This window comes from Centroberyx gerrardi, chromosome 5 (assembly GCF_048128805.1).
Source record: "Centroberyx gerrardi isolate f3 chromosome 5, fCenGer3.hap1.cur.20231027, whole genome shotgun sequence".
NCBI lineage: Eukaryota > Metazoa > Chordata > Actinopteri > Beryciformes > Berycidae > Centroberyx > Centroberyx gerrardi.
This window is the reverse complement of record NC_136001.1, coordinates 34,557,314-34,579,195: the sequence shown is the minus strand read 5'-3', so window position 1 is coordinate 34,579,195 and position 21,882 is coordinate 34,557,314. Positions and strand designations below refer to the sequence as shown.

The 21,882-nt window shown below is 43.0% G+C and overlaps 1 protein-coding gene across 3 annotated transcripts in view; it reads left to right on the top strand.

Moving 5' to 3' along the window:
• Positions 1-21,882, top strand: part of mtss1 (MTSS I-BAR domain containing 1) — a 69,347-nt gene that overhangs the window by 8,961 nt on the left and 38,504 nt on the right. For all 3 annotated transcript variants that reach the window (XR_013504868.1, XM_078283518.1, XM_078283517.1), the window contains exons 2-3: positions 12,620-12,681; positions 15,043-15,116. Coding sequence is in view for 2 of the 3 variants with exons in the window: in XM_078283518.1 (XP_078139644.1) it covers positions 12,620-12,681; positions 15,043-15,116 (136 nt within the window). In the remaining variant the exon portion in view is untranslated. The remainder of the gene's footprint in view (positions 1-12,619; positions 12,682-15,042; positions 15,117-21,882) is intronic.

The window sequence follows — 21,882 nt, the reverse complement described above, 5'->3', positions numbered from 1 at the left end:
TAACCCTGACCCACACTGTCAGCACTGTGAAGACAACTCTATTAATGGGGTTATGGATATTTTGTGAGTGAGAGCTTTGGGAAATTTATTAGTGGAGGTTTCAAAATGTTACTAATGGAGGTTTGAAAATGTGACTAATGGAGGTTTAGGCAATTTATTAATAGAAGTTTGATCTTTTTATTTTTTTTGATAGACTTCCAAGAATGTTGTTACTGCAGTTTTGAGAATTTTATCATTTGGAGTTTTGAGAATTTTGCTGGTGAATGAGAATTTAATGTAAAGAGGATTTTTTTTATTGTGAGTTGGAAATTTTGTGGAATTTTATCAATGGGTTTGGGTCAACCCATTGATAAAATAAGATAAGATTTGAGAATTTTATAAATCGAGTTTTGCGAACTTTATTAATGGGAGATTTGATAACTGTGTCAGTAGGACTATGGGGAATTTTATCAATGGATGTTTGAGAATTTATTTTTGTTAATGAGAATTTTGAGAAGAAAGGGACATTTGAAGTTATTAATGTTCTGAGGAGTTCTGAGGATTTTCTAACCTGACTTTTGATTTAGTAGTTTGTAGTTTGAGTGAGTTGTTGTAGTGGATGCTAAGGGAGATAGATATAGATAAATAAAGATGGATGTTGAGAGAAACAACTGACTGACACAGAGATGCATGATCAGACAGACAGACAGGAATAGACAGAAAGAAAGACAGATACACAAATAGTATGCAAAGGAACAGACAGAAACAGAAATAGGCTGAACAGAGAGCGACAAAGTCACACGTGGAGACCAGCTGATGTTTACTTCCTCTTCTCCATGGCAACGAGCGCCATGGCAACACAAGACTAATGGGAGGGAGGGAGGATGAAAGAATGGAGAACTTGGGTTTCCTGTTGGTTCGAGAAACCGTCCCGTAAGCAGACGGTCACAGGTTCGATCACCACAACAGCCGATGTGCCAGGTGTCCTCGAGCAAGGCACCGAACCCCCACCTGCTGACCTCTGACCCCCAAACTGATTCCTGATTACACTGGGTGGAATATGGAGTTTGACTGAATCACTATCCACACACACACACACACACACACACACACACACAGATGACAACAAACTCACTCCTCATCACACTGTAATACGAAGATTAAAATTAATTATAGGCCACTATTTCTAAAATATTGGGTCAAGAACTGAAGTTTGTACTTTACCTAAAATTGTCATTCTGGAGAAAAATGGTAGCTTTGTGCTTTCCGTTGCTGCTTTTGGTGACTGTCTATCGAAAATGCTTCATTTTGCGGGTGCTCCTTAGAAAAGTGGTGTGTATGTGTGCATTTGAGCAAAATTTATCTATGGTTTTGGTTAGCTGGCTTCGTTATTTCATAGGGAGTGTGTGTGTGTGTGCTTGTGTGTGTCGGTTCCATAGGGTTTAGTTATCTGGACAGACAGACAGACAGACAGAGAGTCTAGTGATGGTTTGGTTTGAGGACGGCCATGAGGAATGTGTCTGTGGTGCTTCATGTCTGTCAGCCTGCTGCTAACCTGTCTGTCTGACCCTGGAGAGAGAGACAGACAGAAAGACAGAGAGACAGACAGACAACCAGACATAAGGTGAGATCTTCCATGTCTGTCAGTTTGGTGCTAAACTGACTTGCAGCTAACCTGGGTGGGGGGGTGAAAGAGGGAGAGACAGACAGATCTCTCATCTCTCTCTCACCTGTCTGTCTGTCTGTCTGTCTGTCTATCTTTGTGTCTACCAGTCAAGATACAGAACCCTCTCTCCTATAACTTTGTAGTACAGACCGTAGAAAATCATTTGACAAAGTGACTGTGACTTTACCTTTGGCCAGTTTGAAGCCCAGGAAGTGTGGCTGTTTTGTATTTTTGGAGCCAGTGTTTGGCAGTAGAGTGAAAAGGGGTGGAGCCTACAGATAAATCCATTCCATATAATCTTATGTGGTCATATGGTAGGTGGAGCCTGTCGGAAAAGCCAGCCCACGCTGCCTTCTGTGGTCATAAAGCACAGGATCACTCAGACACGCCGCCTTACATCCGCTGAAATTCACACAGATATCTTCCTAATGGCACGATTATTCAAAAAAGAGATAAAATTAGCTATTGCAACTGGAACTTTTAATAGGACAAATTTATGGACTTTATATTTCTACGTAAAAGAGTCGTCACCGTGTTTTGACCTGCAATTATAGCGCCGCTCCTTTGGCCAATCAGTGTAATTTTTTAAAACGCTGCAACACAGCGGTGAGACGCATCATTTCCCCGAGTTGCATCAAAATCCAATCAGCGCTGTCTGAAATGTCACAGACCGACAGAACAGGAGGAGGCCGATCCATAGCCAGGATTGCCTGCTGTTGTTATTAAAGAAAGAAAAGGGAGAGTGAGTTATGTAAGGAGGATGAGATAAGAGGGATGGAAAGACCGGGCCCTCCTCTGTCTGTCTGTCTCAGTTAATAAAAACCTCATCATTTCACAGATAAAGAGGCGGGGAGCGGACCGCACGCTGTTCATATGACGGTGTTAAACACACAGGCCGCACCGAACCGACCATTAACCTGCTGTTAGCACACTCTGCCTTTCTTTCTCTGTCTATATCTCTCAGTCAGTGTTCCTCAAACACACCGCCAGCACTAAACAAACCATTACCCTGCTGTTTGAACAACCTCAAGCTCTCTCGCTCGCTCTCGCTCTCTATCAGTTTAACTCCGTTACCCTCCCATCGTGACTGCGTATCAGAGGCAACATCGCCAAAGCAGCGTACAAAATATCTGTTCTTGCCTTCAAAATCATACTGACATGATGTATTATTTGGTTTGTACTATCAGCAATATCCTAATAACATATAAAAGTTACAAAATTGAGATTATTTAGTTATGTGAATCTGTCTCTCTCAAATTCAAATTACATTTTTCCTATTCAAATATGCTTTAATTCCATTTTTCCAATTCAAATATGCTTTATTGGCACGGCAGGAAGGAAACATGTTATCAAAGCAGTACAGTAAGTGAGTGTGTGTTAATATCTACAATTTTACATCAATTAACTCTCTCTCTGTGGGTCCATAATGTGTTATACAAGAGAAATGTAATTAAAGAGAGACAGGCAGACAGACAGAGAGGTTAAATCTTGTTTTTAAGTTGAAGTGACAGTAAAGAGAAGGCGACAGCTGGGTTGTCGTCCTCTCTAACCTCTCTGTGGCCCTCAGCTTTCACTCTCAAACTGGTTTTAGAGGAATTTACACCACCACTTGCTTTCCTACTCTCAATACTACTTCTCAAGAACACACATTGATTTATGCTAGAGGCTTATCAATACCCCCATGCATCATAAACCAGCGGAGCATTTTCCACCGCTGATTGAGAAAATGTCAAATAAGAAATGAGCTACTATCCCCTTTAAAGTGCAGCGAATTAGCCACCAGTGAAAGAGAAAATGTGAAAATGGTTTAATTCAGCGTTTAAAGTCAAGTGTTTAAATCCTGGACTTTGAACATTATTAAATATCCAAATAAAGACAGTTTTAGTGCTGTGACCTGCACTAGAAGCAGATCTAGCTCTAACACAGAGCTGGACGAAAAGCTAAAATTAACCTCCAGCCCACTGATGATATCTAACATTATTATCGAAGCAGTAGTTTACACAAGGACATAATGAAGGAGAGTTGACCTGTGTGAACATTGGGACTCCCAGTCTGTTCTGAACTTCTATTTGTCAGGTAAAACAGTGTCTGGTGAGCGAGGCCTGTGGGCTGATAGTCCGTTCCTGTCCTGATCTGAAGTTGAACCCGCAAACCAGTTCAGTGGAATTTGCACTGAGAAACAGTTTCTACTGAAAAATACTTTTCCTCATCTCTCTGACTCATACTGCCATCTATCCTACACCACTATCTGATTATCTGTAAGGCAAAACACCCACACACACACACACACACGCACACACACACACACACACACACACACACACAGTCATGAACATGTGTTTTTAAAACAGAAACACATGGAGAGGCACATCAGATAGTTGTCATTCAGCTGTCAGCTAGCTGTTGAAAACACACACACACACACACACACACACAAACACGCAGTAGCAGTGTGTGTAGCAGTTCAGAGGTCATGGGGTGTCGAGTGGTCGTGACCTTTCAGTATTTCCAGGTAGAAGGTGGAGCAACAAGCAGAGCAGGAAACACAGCAGCTGATAATGTTAAAATCACCAGCCACTTTCACCGGTTTACCAGAGACGCTTTTTTTGAACACACCTGCAGAGCCGCAGCTCCGCCTACTATTGGCCCATAATCGGCGACCTGTCAATCACTAGGAAAACAACCCCGTTTTATATCTATTACATCTCATTTATGACACAATTATTTTGAAACTCTCCATAAGGACACACATTAGAAGAAGTGAAATTAGCTACTGAGGCCAAAACCTCTTGTGTAAAAAATGTATTGACTTTATATTTTGGAGTCTTTTTGGAGCTGGACTCTAGCGGACGTTAGAGGAACTGCCGTTTGCCGCCACTTCCTTATTGGCTTCAAAACTCTCTCGTGGTTTTGGCCGCACATTCCATCAGTGTGAAAACGGTCCTTGAGACGGGCTCTATCTAGGTGGTGCTGTTGGATGAGATGATAAACCTGTGGCGCTCTGTTCTCGTCATGAACATCCTGAACCTTCATCCTCCGGTTCAGAACAGACTCCTCCTCCTCCTCCTCTTCTTCAGCAGCCAGCAGAGACATCTCTAACTTTCTCTGCTCCATTTTTATTTTCAACAACATTACCCCCTTTATTACTTCAGGTTAGCCTAACGCTAATTGGATACTGTGCCAAACTTTGTGTTGCACAGCAGCCAGAATGATGTAACGCTCCTTGTGCCCTTTGACCTCTTGCTGTCTCTGTCAGTAGCTCACAGCTGAGCTTTATGTTTAAAAAGAAGAGAAAAAAGCTCCTATCTGATCCTGGCCTAATGCTGGTTGGTGTAACTTCAGCTGTCAGGTGGTGCTCTTATCCAAAATACTCATTATAGTAACATGAACGTTAGCATTTTTAGCCCCAGGGGGAATTGAACCGCTAACCCTGCCAGTGTTAGTGCCTTGCTGACTGACTGAATGAATGAATGAATGAATTGTTAGCTTGCTGGTTGACTGAGTTACTAACTAAGGCCTTTCTAGAGCCAGTCTGGGTACAACGGGATAAACTTCTCTCTTCCTTTAGCCATCATGTCATTCTCTCTCTCTCTCTCTCTCTCTCTCTGTCTGTCTGTCTGTCTGTCTGTCTGTCTGTCTCTCGGTCAGTAGAGCAAGTCAGGATTATAGTGGTAGGATTAGAAGGTGACGGCAGGTGACTACGCGCATGCGCTCACACACACACACACACACACACACACACACACACACACACACACACACAGAGACTAAAGTAACTGTATACCTGGTCTTGCTGGCTGGCTGACTAAGCAGATAGGATAACAGTCTGTATGTCTTCTATACATGGAGAACTGGGGCTCCATGAATAGAGTTTCCTTTGTTGGTGCTAGTGGAGCATGGAGACGTTTCCCCCCTCGGTTCAACAGAGTCTCAGGCAGGACAGGAAACTAACTGGCTAACTCGTCCACAGTGGATAAAGCAAATTTGTTTCTTAGACAAATAGAAATAATGAAGTTGATCCTATGTATGAATTTCTTTCCAAAGCGTTTGCCTTTCCATCAAGGCAAAGGGCGGCTACTTTAAAGGATCTAAAATATAAGATAGTTTTGATTTGTTTAACACTTTTTTGGTTGCTGCATAATTCAGTTTGTGTTATTTCATAGTTTTGATGTCTTTGCTATAATTCAAAAATGTGAAAAATAGTACAAATAAAGAAAAATGCATGTGTCCAAACTCGGGATGTCAGTTTCGGTTAATTTTGCTTTCGATAGGCCGACACCCATTAACCGGTAACTAACCGGTTCATTTTTAAGAAAAAACGCAAAATGACGTGAAATACAAGAAAGTTGCGCTTTCCTTTTAGTCCGGCGCTCCATTGACTCAACTAGTGCAGTGCCCGTTCGCCCTGCTGCTGCACAGAGCGCTGTTCACTTGTTTATTCAAAGTTTATTAATATTGAACGTGTCGCGTGTCCAAATTGCACCATATCCGACGCTGCACGTCCTCGGGTCCCCAGCAACACACCCGCCAAGTGTGAAGTAGATCGGACGAACGGTTCTCGAGATATGCGAAGGACACACACACTCACTTACTCACTCACAGACAGACTCACAGACAGAGACTCCTTGCTTTAGTAGATAGATGAGCTTTGGCGCCGCATTTCGAAGCGCTGTCCATTTGCTGTAATTTGCATATAAATATCTGCACTTGTTATGCACGCCACGGCGTAGCCCGTTTTAATATTAAGTGCTGACTCCGCCCACCCGGGCCAGTTTTGGCGTACGCCGGTAGAAATTACAAATGGACCCTATCCTACAGTCCCTGCTCTCAGCGGAGGGAGGGAGCTACGCTGTGTGGGAAGCACTGTGACCGTCAGACCTCTCTGGATTAGACAAGCAAGTAGAGAAAACCGGCATCAGCCGAACCAATTTATTGCCAAATGCTTTGGGATTCAACACTTTAACATTGCTTCCCATGGTCAGAAAAAGTCGCCAGATTTGTTGCTAGTCGCTTTTGAGAAATAAAGTCGCCAGGGGGGTCTGAAAAGTCGCTAAGTCTAGCGACAAAGTCGCCATGTTGGCAACATGCAAATTAACCTATAGACCGACATGCGTAACCGGTCAAAAATATTCTCGGCGGATAACCGATTAACGGTTAACCGTTGACATCCCTAGTCCAAACCTTTGACTGGTAGTGCACATACTGTACGTCATATACTACGTCACATCATACTGGATCAGTGAAACCTGGGATTAGAATAGTCAATCTCATACTGTGTCTCATTGGTATAATTTCTGCTGAATTAAATTGCAGTGAATGTAACTCTTCCCCATCTTGCTGGGGCCCTCAGTGAGCCCTGGTGGTCCCCGGACCCCACTTTGGGAACCACTGCTCTAAAGTTGTCAGTATCAAGCCTCAGTGGACCCTAACGGTCTGTCTGCCTGTGGTCTGTTCAACCCTGCCTGCTGCAAACCACCGCTGGAATATTTTGTCTGCGACCGTGACATTCCTGGCAGTCACAACAAACCCTGAGAGAATTTAAGGTTTAGACGAGAACTGGAGGGAGGGGAAGAGTTTCCTTCCCAGAGCCGCACCAGCTGAAATACAAGCAGACATTTTTACATTTTACTTTTTTGGTATTTAGCTGCTGCTCTTATCCAGAGCGACTTGCGGTGAATTCACCAGTAGAATCAACTTCCAATTCCTAGATTACACCAACATTACAGCCTATAGTGAGGAGGTCAAAGGTCAGAGCCACAGTTCTCTGACAATCTTACTAGGATCATAGAATGATTAGCCTATGTAAGACAGAAGTGATGGGAAAATAAATAAAATAGGTGTTCAGTGGGGAAAGGAGGGTGTGAGGTACAAGACGTTTGTCTTTACAATGTTCAAGTCAAGTCAGATTTATTCATGAAGCACTTTTACAAAAAGTGGAAAAAATGGATTGTGAAAAACGTTTTGCATGAGAAGGGGAGGTAGAAACACTGCAACGTATTATGAAGACTCATTTCAAAACGCTATATATATATATTTATCAATTTTGGAACCGCTTAAAGTCTGAAATTCACCAATCAATAATTTAAAACCACTGATGACAGTGTTTCCTCTGTATTCATGTAGCAGCGGTGCACCACCACAGCAGGGAAGTTACCACTGCTGCTAGAGAAAATATGAAATTAAAATGTGCATTGTAATTCAGTCTTACTAGCGTCTAAATCTAAAATAAGTGTAGTCCAAATGTTTTAGAAGTACTCTCTCTTTTTTTTTAATGCTTAACTTGAAACATAACTTAGACCCAAACAGCAACAGATATGAGACAAAACTAGAATTATCCCCCCAAGCTCCACAGCTGCATAAAATTACAGAGGAAACACTGCGAGCCTCAAAAACACTATGTTGAATGCAAAAGTCTGAAAATGATTCCTGACTTAATATGTTGCCCTTAATTTGCTATATTCTATATTCTATTTGTGTGCTTAGACCCATATTCTATTTTCCTTTCCCTGCTGAATCCCTTAAATTAGCTGCTGCAGCGACCTGCTTTCCCCCATTGGGGATCAATAAGGTTTCATCCAATCACTTTCTTGCATTCATTATGGGCTACATGTATCTAATTTTTTCAATGAAACTCATTGGATATTCAATGCCGCCTTCTTCCATATATTTCAGTTTAACCTTTAGGCATTGAGCTGGATCAGATAGAGTGTTTCATCATGCAGGGTTAAATCAGTATGGCTAGTAAACCTGTCATCCCCATGCCCTGAGCGTGCCTGGCTAGCTGTGAAGCGCGGCCGGCTAGCAGCTTTAGCGGTGTGGAGCTAAGAGGCTAATGGTGAGGTGTAGGGGTTAAATCGGTATTATCCCCTCTCCGGTAGACCTGCAGAGGCGGGGGACGGACACACAGGGTGACCGGGTTCAGCAGGAGAGACAGAAAGTGGGATTTGAGCTTCGTTTCCACCGGGGCTTCCCTGCGTTTTTTAATTCAATAACCAGAGCGATGCACCGGCAGCTGTCAGTCACAGATGTAACCTGTACAGGGGCAAAGCGAGCCTTCAACACTGAGCCAGACTTAGATAATGAATCAGGCAATATTACAACATGCAGAACAAGTATGGGCTTTACCTCCCAAAAGCAAGTAGGAGACACCAACATCCCCTAATCTTACAAAAGTAAGCAGAATTCAGTCTCTTCCTTTTATATGGCTTTTGAATATCTTCCAACAGTGTTCTGCTGTGTCAGTTATCTCAGCAAAGTACATTTTTCATGAGTAAAGAAAAGAGTGCTCATTTTCATACTGATGTGTTTTGGAAACCCCACGGTGGGAGTTTAACAGGATTTAACAGGAAGACTCAAGGGTCATAAAAGGACAAACGTGCTGCTGTTGCATGGTTTTCTGCAGTTGCATTGAGAATCAATTCCATGAGACCCAGCAAAGCCAAAAATAACATGCCTCACTCACACAGCTATTGATAGATATAATATATAATTTACATTTTAGGTATTTAGCTGACGCACTCGTCCAGAGCAATTTAGAATAAATGCAACACTAGAATAAGCTTAAATTCCTACATCACCACCAGTACAAGCAGCCAAAAATAAGGAGTGCAAAGGTCAGGGCCTTGATGCCCGTAGAATATTCCTGTAACCAAAGAATGATCATGTGGGAGGAAGGACTAGAAAAAGAAACAGAATGAAAGCGAAGGGCAGGAACAGAAGGCATTTTGTTTCTTGTGTATTAGCTAATAGTCCAGAAGATGTGCGAAGTGTGCAATCACATGTTTGTCCGGTCCCAGGGAAACAGACGAGGTCGACAAATGGTGACTCTCCCTCCACCCAGGCTCCCATAGATGACAATGGGTGTGAAGTGGCCACTCACCGGAAACAGAGGGTGTTGTTTGTTGGAGGAAGGAGAAGACGCTAGAAAAGACTGAACACAGCACACTTTGAAAACAGCATGAAACTGACCAGCAAGGAGTAGACGTTCGTTTCCACCTTTCTGTTCGGTTCCTTTTGTTTTTGAGGCGTAGATTTTCTTCAAAGCGGGGGAAACTCTCGCCCTCACTGACCCTCTTTTCCTCCTCGTTTCTGCGTGAGTACTCACCTGACCCCGATGCACGCCCCTCCCTCTTTCTCTCTTCGTATGGGACTAAACGTCATGTTGAACTCCATTGTGAAATTTGTCACTTTAATCTTGTCGTGCTTTTTTGGCAAACATGCAAACCTCGTGGAAAATGACTTCAGATATTTTCTGAGTTGTCAGGGCCCACTGATGAATTCAGCATACATACGTCCACCGAATAGCAAATATTTCAATAACACAGCAACTTTCAAAGTTTATTGATACTGCTCGCTACTGCCCCCATGGTGTATTTTGGTGGAAGAAGACTGGAGGAGTAACAGGTGAACCATAAAGACAGAGAGGTTGGCATGTAGTTCAGCAGCAGAAGGGACAGCTACACCACATCCTTGGTGTTGATAAATGTACATGAAAATATCTGCTATCTTGTGTAGATTGGTTCTTGTTGTTATTGTCTTATACAGGTTCAGGAACTAACATTACCTTCCACTGGCAACAGTGGCTGGTTGATCTCAGGAAACCAGTGTTTTGCCAGGCAAATTGAGTTTCAGAATGATAGCTGGTTGCCTGCTGAAGAGGCTGGTAGAGCGGGCAGAAGCAGTTTGGCTGGTGTTCATCGCCCAACCTGGTCTTATGTAATCAAGCAAGAATGCATGATGAAACATGGGTTTGCCAATATATTGAACCGATACTGTGTTTTTAATAATGACTGGATCTGGTCCAGTCTGATGTGATGTAGAGCTGAACAATTAATCGAGAAAAAAAAAAAAAATCAAAATTGCAATATGAACTGGAATTTCCAAATCTCAGAGGCTGCAGTTAACTTCTTCAGAGAGAGTTTGGTCCAAACTGGATTTGTGAACAAGGAGTTTTAGAGCTGCAGGTAATCTTTGGTCCATGAATCAAAACCTTTCATCAGACTCAAACTCAGTAAATCTGCACACTGACATCTAGTTTATTTAACAAAATCACTTTTCTTTAAACGATTCTAAAGTTCTAAAAAATGTATGACAAAAAAAACTTGTGATATGAATCACAGTTTAAATTGCATTTGCAATATTCTGTCAAATAATCACAATTAGATTTTTTGTCAAGATCTTCCAGCCCTAATGTGATGGATTTGATTTGATTACATACTTATCGAAGAGTTGATCAATACAACACTGGTTGTGTATTGGAACCTGAAGTGATTCTAATATAACGTTTGGATCGGATTGCACACAGTATGCATGAATATATTTTATTATAATTATTATCATCATCATCATCCTGGGTTTCTATGGAGAGTTTTAGTGTCCCGTGGTCTAAATGCAGTTTCAGAAGCTTTTCCACTTTAACTTCTGAGGGAAACGCTGAATACTTGGTGTTTTTTGGCATGAAAATGGTCAAATAGCCTAATCAGTAATTCAGTGTCCGACACAAACGTCCCACACTCAGCCAAACCAGCGCTGACCTGCTGTGACCTCTGACCTCTGACCCCGACTGACCTCAGCACCACCTGACTGAGCAACCCCCATTAAACTAAATATAAGATTGATTCTTTCTTTCTTTCTTTATTTCTTTCTTTCTCTCTCTCACTCTCTCGCTCTCTCTTTCTTTCTTTCTTTCTTTCTCTCTCTCTTTCGCTGCTCTCTTTCTCATTTCAGTTCACTTCAGTCCATTAATCCTTATTGACAGGAACTGAAACTGTAGCAGCTTTAATGCTCTATTTCTCTTTCTTTCTTTCTTTTTCTTTCTTTTTCTCTCTTTCTTTCTTTCTTTCTCTGTTTCTGTCTGTTTTTCTTATCTTTATTTTTTTGTCTGCTGAAGAATCTAAAATAATTTCTCTGCTCTCTTTCTCATGTCAGTTCACTTCAGTCCATTAATCCTTGTTGTCAGGAACTGAAACTGTAGCAGCTTCATGCTCTGTGGGCACAACAGACGTGTTGTCAAAGCATCACAGATACATTTACTGTAATAGTCTCTCTCTCTCGCTGTCTCTCTCTCTTTATCTTACTCTCTCCTCTCTCTCTCTCGCTGTCTCTCTCTATCTTACTCTCTCCTCTCTCTCTTGCTCTGTCTCTCTCTTTATCTCTCTCTCTGTCTCTCTGTCTCTCTCTTTATCTCTCTGTCTCTCTCTCTCTTTATCTCTCTCGCTGTCTCTCTCTATCTTACTCTCTCCTCTCTCTTGTTCTGTCTCTCTCTCTTTATCTCTCTCTCTGTCTCTCTCTGTCTCTCTATCTCTCTGTCTCTCTCTCTCTTTATCTCTCTCTCTGTCTCTCTCTCTCTCTCTCTGTTCAATTCAGTGGGCTTCTATTGCCATCGAGTCCCTAGATACAAGCTCTATTGGTTTATTAGCATGAAATAGCCTACATATTATCTAATTTGTATTATCATAATATCATAATAATACGACTCTTCCTCTTTATGTCTCTCTCCATTCAGTTCAATGGCCTTTTATTGCTGTCAAGTCTGTACATACAAGCTGCTCTATTTGTTAATTAGAACAAAGTACATATTATCTAATTTGCTTTACCATAACATCATCATAATATCTCTCTCTCTCTCTCTCTCTCTCCCCAGTTTAATTAGCTTTATTGGCATTGAATCCACACATACCAGTCCTGTTTAGTGAAGTACTTGACGAGGGTTTAATACTAATACCTTAATAATGGGCCTCTCTCTCTCGTTCAGTTCAATAGCTGTATTGTCATTAAGGACATTGCTGGATTAACAAACTCTGATGGATTATTGATATGAAATACATATTGTCAAAGCTTCGGTGTTAATGTCACAGTAACAGTCTGTCTCTCAGTTAATTCGATCAGTATTAATGTCGTCTTGTACATATGAGCTGTGTTGTGTTAATGGAGTGGGAGGTTTCATGTCAGTTTTATTCTCTGTGTTCTCTGTAGGCCAGTTATCCTGCATGGGAGGATTTTGTAACCAAAGGAACCAAGCTACAATCACAGCTCAGGTAAGACACACACACACACACACACACACACACACACACACACACACACTGTCTTGCCTACTCATAACCCTAAAATATGGCTTTCCTGTTGTGAACAGCAGCAAAATGTCTTTACTGGTCATTTTCTGGTCATCCTAATATACATGTGAGCTGCATGCATGCTCTCTCTCTCTCTCTCTCTCACACACACACACACACACGCGCACACACACACACACACACACACACAGTCACCCCGGTAGCTGGTACAGTATAATAACAGTATAATGACTGTGTTTCCCAGTAGACCAGTTTACCTTGATAAGCATCGCTCTGCCTGCTGCAGCCAGTCACAGCCCATTAGACCTGACAGTCAGCCAGCTACACACACACACACACACACACACACACACAGATCACATGTCCGCGTTGTACAGACCACTTTGTAATGTTTCCACCCATTTCATGCTTCATATATATTCATATTGTACTTTTTTACACTCTCTCACAATAATGTAATCCAGACTTTTCTCTGGTAATTTTGTCGTGTGTATGTTTATAGAACCATTACTTGCTATATTCTGGTTTCTGTTACTTACTTGCTATTCTTGCTACTTGCTTTGGTTATTAGTTAGTTAGTTGTCAACTTAATTTAAGCTGGAAAAGAGTAAACCATCCTGGTATTTTCACTGGACTGATGCTTGAGGAGTATCAGCCTTCTAAAGCTTTCAATTCAGTGACACAGCAGGTAGTGTGGGGCTTACTATGGAACTGTGTGTGTGTGTGTGTGTGTGTGTGTGTGTGTGTGTAGTGGGCCTTTGGTCTATATATGAAAGAGAATTTCCACTGAGGTTAGACGCACACACACACACACATACGTACACACACGCGTGCGCACACACACACACTTTCACACTGCACTATTGACAGCAGTGTCATCCGATCTACTCAGTAAGGTTTTCAGAGGTAATCGCTCTGTCTGTGTGTGTGTGTGTGTGTGTGTGTGTGTGTGTGTGTGTGTGCGCACGCACGCATGTATTGCTACAGAAAACATTACAGATCTGACTCACAATGGAATACACACACACAGTCAAGACAATAGGTCCATTGATGATGTGTGTGTGTGTGTGTGTGTGTGTGTGTGTGTGTGTGTGTGTGTCAGAAGGTCTCCAGTTGCACTGGCTTTTAAGTGCAACTGGCCTCTTATGTGGCTCCACAAGTCCTGCCTCCAAAATAAAAGCCCTTTCAAACCCAAGTCATGGTGTCTGTGTGATGTGGCTTCTGCAGCAGACTGAGGCTGCGATCACACCTCCAGTCTGTTTTCTTTGGTCTGAACCAGAGTGGAAAAGTTGACTTTGTTGCATTTTTTATTTTTGCTTCGTTCAGGTTCAAGCCAATCAGGGCTTGTAAGCACAAGTCACACAAGCAGCTCGTTTATTGGACAGAGTTTTGGTCACCTGTCATCCTGCAGGTTGGAGTCAAAACAAATCTGTAACTTTATCTCAGCATGATGGACTCGTCTGTCTCTTCTTCTGTGGTGTTCATACCAGTTAAGAACACATGAAGAAACAGCTGAATATGAGCATCAGTACAGACTTCATTTTGTTCTGCTAGGCTTTCCGTCTCCTTCTACCCATAATCCCTTGTGTTGCGGGGTGGTTTGCTGTAGTTGGTTGAATTAATGAATCGCACTGGTATTTGGTGCCACCAGAGTTTAAAGGTCATCGTTCTCGCCTGGACAAACGCTCCAGAGTTAGAATAATGTTCATGCTTGTTGTGAACACACCTTAACTTACCAGTCAGAGATTATGCTGCGTTCACATCATGTCAGATTTGCTTTAAATTTGAGCTTCTGACTGGGAAAAAAACATTCTTCTCAGCTTCCTAGTGATAATTACAAGTAGGATATGTGGGGATTTTTGTAGCTCTGACATCTCCCATTTGGTGTCACAAATTGTGTCGACAAAAGTGTGTCGACACGGGCGGCAAATCATATCGATGTCGACAGTTTATAAAAATGGTTATAAAAATCAAAGATATCAGTTCTATTCACACTAATACAATCGCTTACGAATAGTGAGCAATATCTGCTGCAGTTCATTTATGTTTGATTTTAAAGTAACAGCTGAGTATGGTTTGATGGTACGTGAAGGTACCAGAAATATGGGATGATCAATGTCATATTAGTGATTTATGTTTCTGAAAATATAGAGTTTTGAAAATGAAACCAATTCAATCACATTTCCCTCTCAGACGCACATACACATCCACATTTCACCAGAGGGGTCAGAGGTCACGCAGAACACCTCCTGTGCATTTACTGGACTCAGTGTGACTGTGACGACATCATGAATATGTGACTGATGTGTGTCTTTGATTCAGGACGACCATCTTGGTGACCGGAGCCTTCCTGGACGCCTTTCAGAAGGTGGCCGACATGGCGACTGGAACCAGAGGTACGTGTACAACACACACACACACGCACGCACGCACACACACACACACACACACACACACAATGGATCGAGCTCTCAGCCATCGGACTGTTTTCAGCCAGGGACATCAACAGAGAAATCACTCTGAGATCAAGTGTGTGTGTTTGTGTGTTTAATGTGTGTGTGTGTGTTTTGTGTGTATGTGTGTGTCATGTAAGGGATACAAGAGAAACCTCTTCCCACTTGATCTCTGTCTCTTTCCTACATTTTCTGTGTGATCTCTCTCTCTCTTCATTATTAATAGCAAGATCATGAGGGAATTAATTACCTCCATTAACGTCCTGTGGACCCAGCTCTGTGTGTGTGTGTGTGTGTGTGTGTGTGTGTGTGTGTGTGAGTGATGTAATATATTGAAACCATTAAGGAGTGTTGTACTAAAGGATGAAACAGTCTAGAAAAATGTCCCAGGGGAATCTCACTGCATCCCGTATTCTCCCTTTTTCTTACTTTCTTTCTTTTTTGTCTCTGTCTCTCTCTTTCTGTCTCTTTCTTTGCTTGTTTTCCCTCCCCCTTCCTCTTCATCCTCTCTTCTCTCTCTCTCTCTCTCTCTCTCTCTCTCTCTCTCTCTCTCTCTCTCTCTCTCTCTCTCTCTCTCTCTCTCTCTCTCTCTCTCTCTCTCTCTCTCTCTCTATCTCTCTCGTATGAACCAGTGACACAATGAGACCTCATATAGAGCTGCCTCATTTAACCATGGCTAGGGTTACACACACATATACACACACACACACACACACACACACACAGACAGTAGGCCTACAGGAGGTTTTGTTAGGAGTGCAGGGTGGAATTACCTCTTCACTGTCTATCAGTACTACTACAGCAACAGGAATAATACTAATGAATGAATATCCTCTATTGATCAGCCGGGGGGGAACTGTCTGTCCTCCCTCTGGCTGGCTGCAGGTCAGCAGCTGGTTGAGCAGGTAGAGGTTCAGTGTGTTGCTCAGAGACACTCAGGCAGCTGTGGACACAGAGGGAATCGAACCCGAGACGACCCGCTAACCTCTAGACCGTCCCGTCGCCCCGTAGATGAACTCTATTTCTAATAACAGCAGAGTCTAGAAAGCTGCTGAGTCTCTGCAAAACGCTGTTCAAAACAGCAGTAGGATAATATTTAAAGGAGATAAAATGCATGGGAAATGCAATCAAAATAATTGGTGAAAAGATATATAATCTTCAGAAACAAGTTTAAATGGTAGGTGAAATCCAAAGTGTAACACAAAAGCAAGTGTATAGTGTGTTGAGAAGTGATTTTAAAAGATGTTTGCCTTAATTCACACCGCTTTTTGCTCGCTTTTCATCTGGCCAAAGTTTCAAAGAACAGGCTTCCCGCTGGTAATATGATGGAGTTTAGAAAGGTGTATTCCAGACACGGGTGTAGAAATTCGATTAATTCTTTGGAGAAGTCCTAGCCTGATCTTCAGACTGAACGTCCATCTGGTTCCACTCCATTATTCAGCTCGACAATCGCTCGACAAAATCTGAAGAGTGGAGGGACGAGATTCAGGAGTCTGAAACCAGGATAGGAAAGTCAGGAGTACACAGGGATTCATGTGTTTTCCAATTTGGCGGTTTTCACACTGAAAGCCAACATCCACACACCAGGCAGGAAGAGCATTTTTAGATCATGGAAGCGCTCTGACGTGGTTATGGAAAGGCATGGAAAAGTCATGGGATTTTACATGAGGGAATCTGAAGGAAGGACCCAGGAGCTGGTGGCTGAGACGGTTTGTCTGCAGCACTGATGCAGGATAGATGCAGGATAAATACACACACACTTACATCCTGTGTATTTGTACTTTATTAAGGGAGTCAGCTGCTGTCATGATTGTATAATGTTCTAATGAGCAGCCTGTGTGTGTGTGTGAGTGTGTGTGTGTGTGTGTGTGAGTGTGAGTGTGTGTGGTGAATCACAACCGCTCCCTCTGCAGAAGCCTGCAGAACCTGCCCTGTCATGTCTCTCTCTCTTGCTCTCTCTCTCGCTCTCTCTCTCTCTCTCTCTCGCTCTCGCTCTCTCTTTCGCTCTCTCTCTCTCTCTCGCTCTCTCTTGCTCTCTCTCGCTCTCTTGCTCTCTCTCTCGCTCTCTCTCTCTTTCGCTCGCTCTCTCTCTCTCTCGCTCTCTCTCTTGCTCTCTCTCGCTCTCTCGCTCTCTCACTCTCTCGCTCGCTCTCTCTCTCTTGCTCTCTCTCTCTCTCTCACTCTCTTACACACACACACTTTGTAGTGTGTGTGTATGTGCTAAGACCATGGAAGCCCAGTCAGTGTGTCAGTAGAATCCCATCTCTGTGTCAGACACAGGACGGTTGCAGGTTCCAGTCCCGTCACAGCCAGTGTCTCCACTTTGAGCAAGGCACTGACCCCCCCACCCCCCGCTCCTGGCTGACCTCTGACCCCTGAACTGTGGTCTGGTTTAGCCCCGTTTGGCTCTGGCCTGGTTTATCCCCGTTTGGCTCTGGCCTGGTTTAGCCCTGTTTGGCTCTGGTCTGGTTTAGCCCTGTTTGGCTCTGGCCTGGTTTATCCCCGTTTGGCTCTGGCCTGGTTTAGTCCTGTTTGGCTCTGGCCTGGTTTAGCCCTGTTTGGCTCTGGCCTGGTTTAGCCCTGTTTGGCTCTGGCCTGGTTTAGCCCTGTTTGGCCCTGCAGTGGAAACAGATCTCCTGCCATCTGTTAGCTGTTAGCTCACTGTCTAATACGGCCTTTAAACACAGGCATGTTGACCAAGCACATTCCACTGCAGTGTGTGTGTGTGTGTGTGTGTGTGTGTGTGTGTGTGTGTGTGTGTGTGTGTGTGCATGTGTGTGTGTGTGTGTGCACCTGTGTAGAGTGTGTGTTTTTACAGCTGTCTCCTCCTCTCTCCTCCTCCTCCATTCTCTCTCTCTCTGGCCTCTTCACCCTGTCAGCTGCTCTCTCTCTCTGTGTGTGTGTGTGTGTGTGTGTGTGCATTGGTCATAGTGGAGAGGCACAGATTGGCCCTTCTAAAAGTCAGCTGTCCCATCTAACACACCACACTCACACCCACACTCAACTCACACACACACACACACACACACACACACACAGAGCAGTGTGGTGACAAGTGTTGACAGCGTGTAGACACTTAATTGTTTTCTCCTTTTCAGCTCCTCACAACACCCGCAGGGGAGAGTGTGTGTGTGTTTGTGTGTTTGTGTGTGTGTATGTGTGTGTGTGTGTGTCAGAACCGGTCTGGTGGCTTTGTGTGTGGGTTCTATGATTGGTTGCCATGGAAATGCCCACATTCTCATCTTACCGTTAATTCGGGAACTCTAGAACGCTGAGAGGTGTGTGTGTGTGTGTGTGTGTGTGTGTGTTAACCAGGGTAGTTGACAGTCCTCTGCTGTCGGCCAGTTGGGGGTGCGGTGCCTTGCTCGAGGGCATCTCAGCGGTTCTTGACACATGATTTGATTTGAATCTACCAGTATCACTGTGTGGGTTAAATTAAGAGATCCTAAAGAATTCAAGCCCCGACCTCGAATGCGTCGTTGTTGTTTTGTTTGGTTTCTCCCAGCTGATCGAAGTGAACGCCTCACTGGCTCCTCTGGCCCCGCCTCCACAGACTCTCTGCTCTTTGTTGTTGGCACACACATCACGGCAGGAAGCAGGCAGCCTGACCAGGAGATTCAAACTCCTGACTCCTTCAGGCTCCATGTTTCACTCACCCAGTCACACACTCTCATCTTCTGTCCTCGAGACTTTAAACAAAACACAGACTCAAACCTTTCCGTAAATTGAATAACGAAAAAACAACTCCGGATAGAGTCTCTGCCTGTTCAGAAAGCATTGTCCCTTTATTTCGCCCGCTTTCATGTGTCAATATTATGTCAGTTTTGTCATTAAAATCTGCATTTCAGTTGAATTTGACTGTCAGTAGTCATAGTCAAATTCAAGTTGACAGCCTTAGTGTTTATCAATCACAGAACTAGAATGCCCTTTCTGTTGGTTCTAGTTCTGTGCGTGCGTGTCTGTGTGGTCGATGTAGAGCTAGTTTGCATAGAGAAGTTACCAGAAGTGTTGATTTAGCTTATTCTGCTTAATACCAGTGGTTATAGAGCTGGGCAATAATTCTATATATTGTTTATCAGCTTTCAATAGAATGATGTTGTGATGAAATAATGATATTGATCTGTTTTCTAAATTAACGCTAAAAAGCAAATACTAACTAACAAATTAGGGAATATTACAGTTTTAGCATATTTTATATTCCCCTGCAGTTCAGTACAATTCAATTCAATTTGATTATTTTGCCTATGTTAGTAGATATTGTTTTATATTCATATTGGAATAATTTCTTAGGATTATTGTGATATTAATTTTGTCCATATTGCCCTAAGTGCTTTTCACTGGTTGATGTGAGCTCTGTTGCTCTGCCTGCACTCTGTTGGCTTACACCAGATTGAGTTTAGATCAAATTAAATCACATGTAATTCTATTGTGTTACTGTCCAGTAGACAGACAGGGAGACTGAGGACAGAGTGGACGTCACGTACTGATGACGCTGAGGGTTTGAACCCAACTCATGACCAGCGTCACATGACTGTGAAGCTCCGTCTCATAGGAGGCAAAACAAATGTCACACGATGCAGAAATACAGTCAGACATAACGTTTAAAACATACTGCACTATGCAGAGTGGTTTGTACCTGTAACCCCCCACTGAAACAATGTAAACTGATTTCTAAATATGTAAAAACATCTGTGAATAGATGTTTTTCAGTGTTCATTAACATAAACACTAGCACTTTTTCACACAGTCATGCTGTATTTGCATAGTTTAACCATGTTCACAGTGCATTCACATATTGACAGTTTTGGATGTAAATCTGTTGGTGTAGATGCTCCTGAGACTCTTCAGCCTGTAAATCTGCAAAGAATCTACAAATGCCATGCTTCAGAGATACATAACACTGTTTTAATGAACTCATTTGAATGATGTGTTCCACTGTTGTAAGTACATTATGTATTAGGGAGATTTCCATCATGAACCTACACAGTAATATTGTGTGCTTACAATACTTTTCCATAGGGTGATACACAGCTTACACTGGAATAAAGCCACTGTTAAGTCAAGTTTTACCCAAAATTGTTGAAATGTGTAAACCTTCTGAATACACAAATATGTTTTGGAGTTTACAGAGTATATAAGAAGTTTGGTGACATGTTTCAGCTGTTGATAACCAGCATGTCTTGCTGTTTGATTAAAATAACTGGGCTATCTGTAAATGGTTACTTACTTATGATGAATAATAATAATGATAATAATGATGATGATAATATAATGGAGGTTAAAGTTGGCAGTAATCTTGTCAGCTGCTTTCAAAGCAAGTTCCTCTTTCTCTCTCCCGGCGATCACACATGACTGGTTACCGTGGTAACCAAGGAATTGCTGATGTGTTATGCGTCATGTGGTGTTCAAAACACACAGACACACACACACACACACACACACACACACATACAGATCACAAGACTACCTACTGAGTGCTGACTACTTCAAATAGAGCTGTCCTAAGGCAAACTGTGTGTGTGTGTGTGTGTTTGCGTGTGTTTGCTGAAGGATTGCTGAGGTAAAGACACAGAATGATCGTTATTGGCATCCTGATTGATTGGTCAGTAGGTCAGTCAGTCGATCAATAACTGGGTCAATACTGAGGAAGGAAGGAGGAGAGAGGGAGTGATGAAGAGATGAGGAGGAGGAGGTGGTGACCACTGTATTACTGATGGGGGACTGTTACCATGGTGACCACTGTATATTACTGATGCAGGATGGGATTGTTACCATGGCGACCACTGTAACACTGACGCAGGACGGGATTGTTACCATGGTGACCACTGCAGCACTGATGCAGGATGGGATCGTTACCATGGCGACCACTGTAGCACTGATGCAGGATGGGATCGTTACCATGGTGACCACTGTAGCACTGATGCAGAACAACAACATGTTGATCATACAGCTTCCTTGTTGAAAAATTTATTTATAATTATAATTTATTCCTCCAACATGGCTGCTGTAGAATGTTTTTGCACTGTTGCTGTGGAAACGAGCCTCGGTTTTGACACATGAGACACAGGAAGTTGAGGCGTTACCACGGCGACGGCATCATTTGACTGTATTTTCCAGTGGTAGGTTTGTTCTGTTAAAATGAAACTAGAATTTAGTGAGGAGAAAACAAAAACACTACCAAAGACTCAGTCTGGAACAACCTAGGAGCTGTAAGCAGGGAAAACCACTGGAATTAATGCACACACACACACACGCACACACACACACATACACACACACACATACACACACACACACACACATACGCGCGGTTCTGAAAGGGCCACATTATGAGCGGTGAGGAAGAGAGTCTGGAGCTGGAAAATATGGGTTTAGGAAGAGGGTGAATAGTTCTCTCTCTCTCTCTCTCTCTCTCTCCCTCTCTTTTCCTCTCTCTCTCCCTCTCTCTCTCTCTCTCTCTCTCTCTTTTCCTCTCTTCCTCTCTTCCTCTCTCTCTCTCTCTCTCTCTCTCTCTCTCTCTCTCTCCCTCCCTCACTCTTCTTCTCTCTCTCTCTCTCTCTCTCTTCCTCTCTCTCTCTCTTCCTCTCCCTCTCTCACTCTCTCTCACTCTCTCTTTTCTCTCTCTCTTCCTCTCTCTCTCTCTCTCTCTCTCACTCTCTCTCCCTGGCGTTGTGTCTTTGGAAAATGGAGGGAAATTAAACGACTGGAG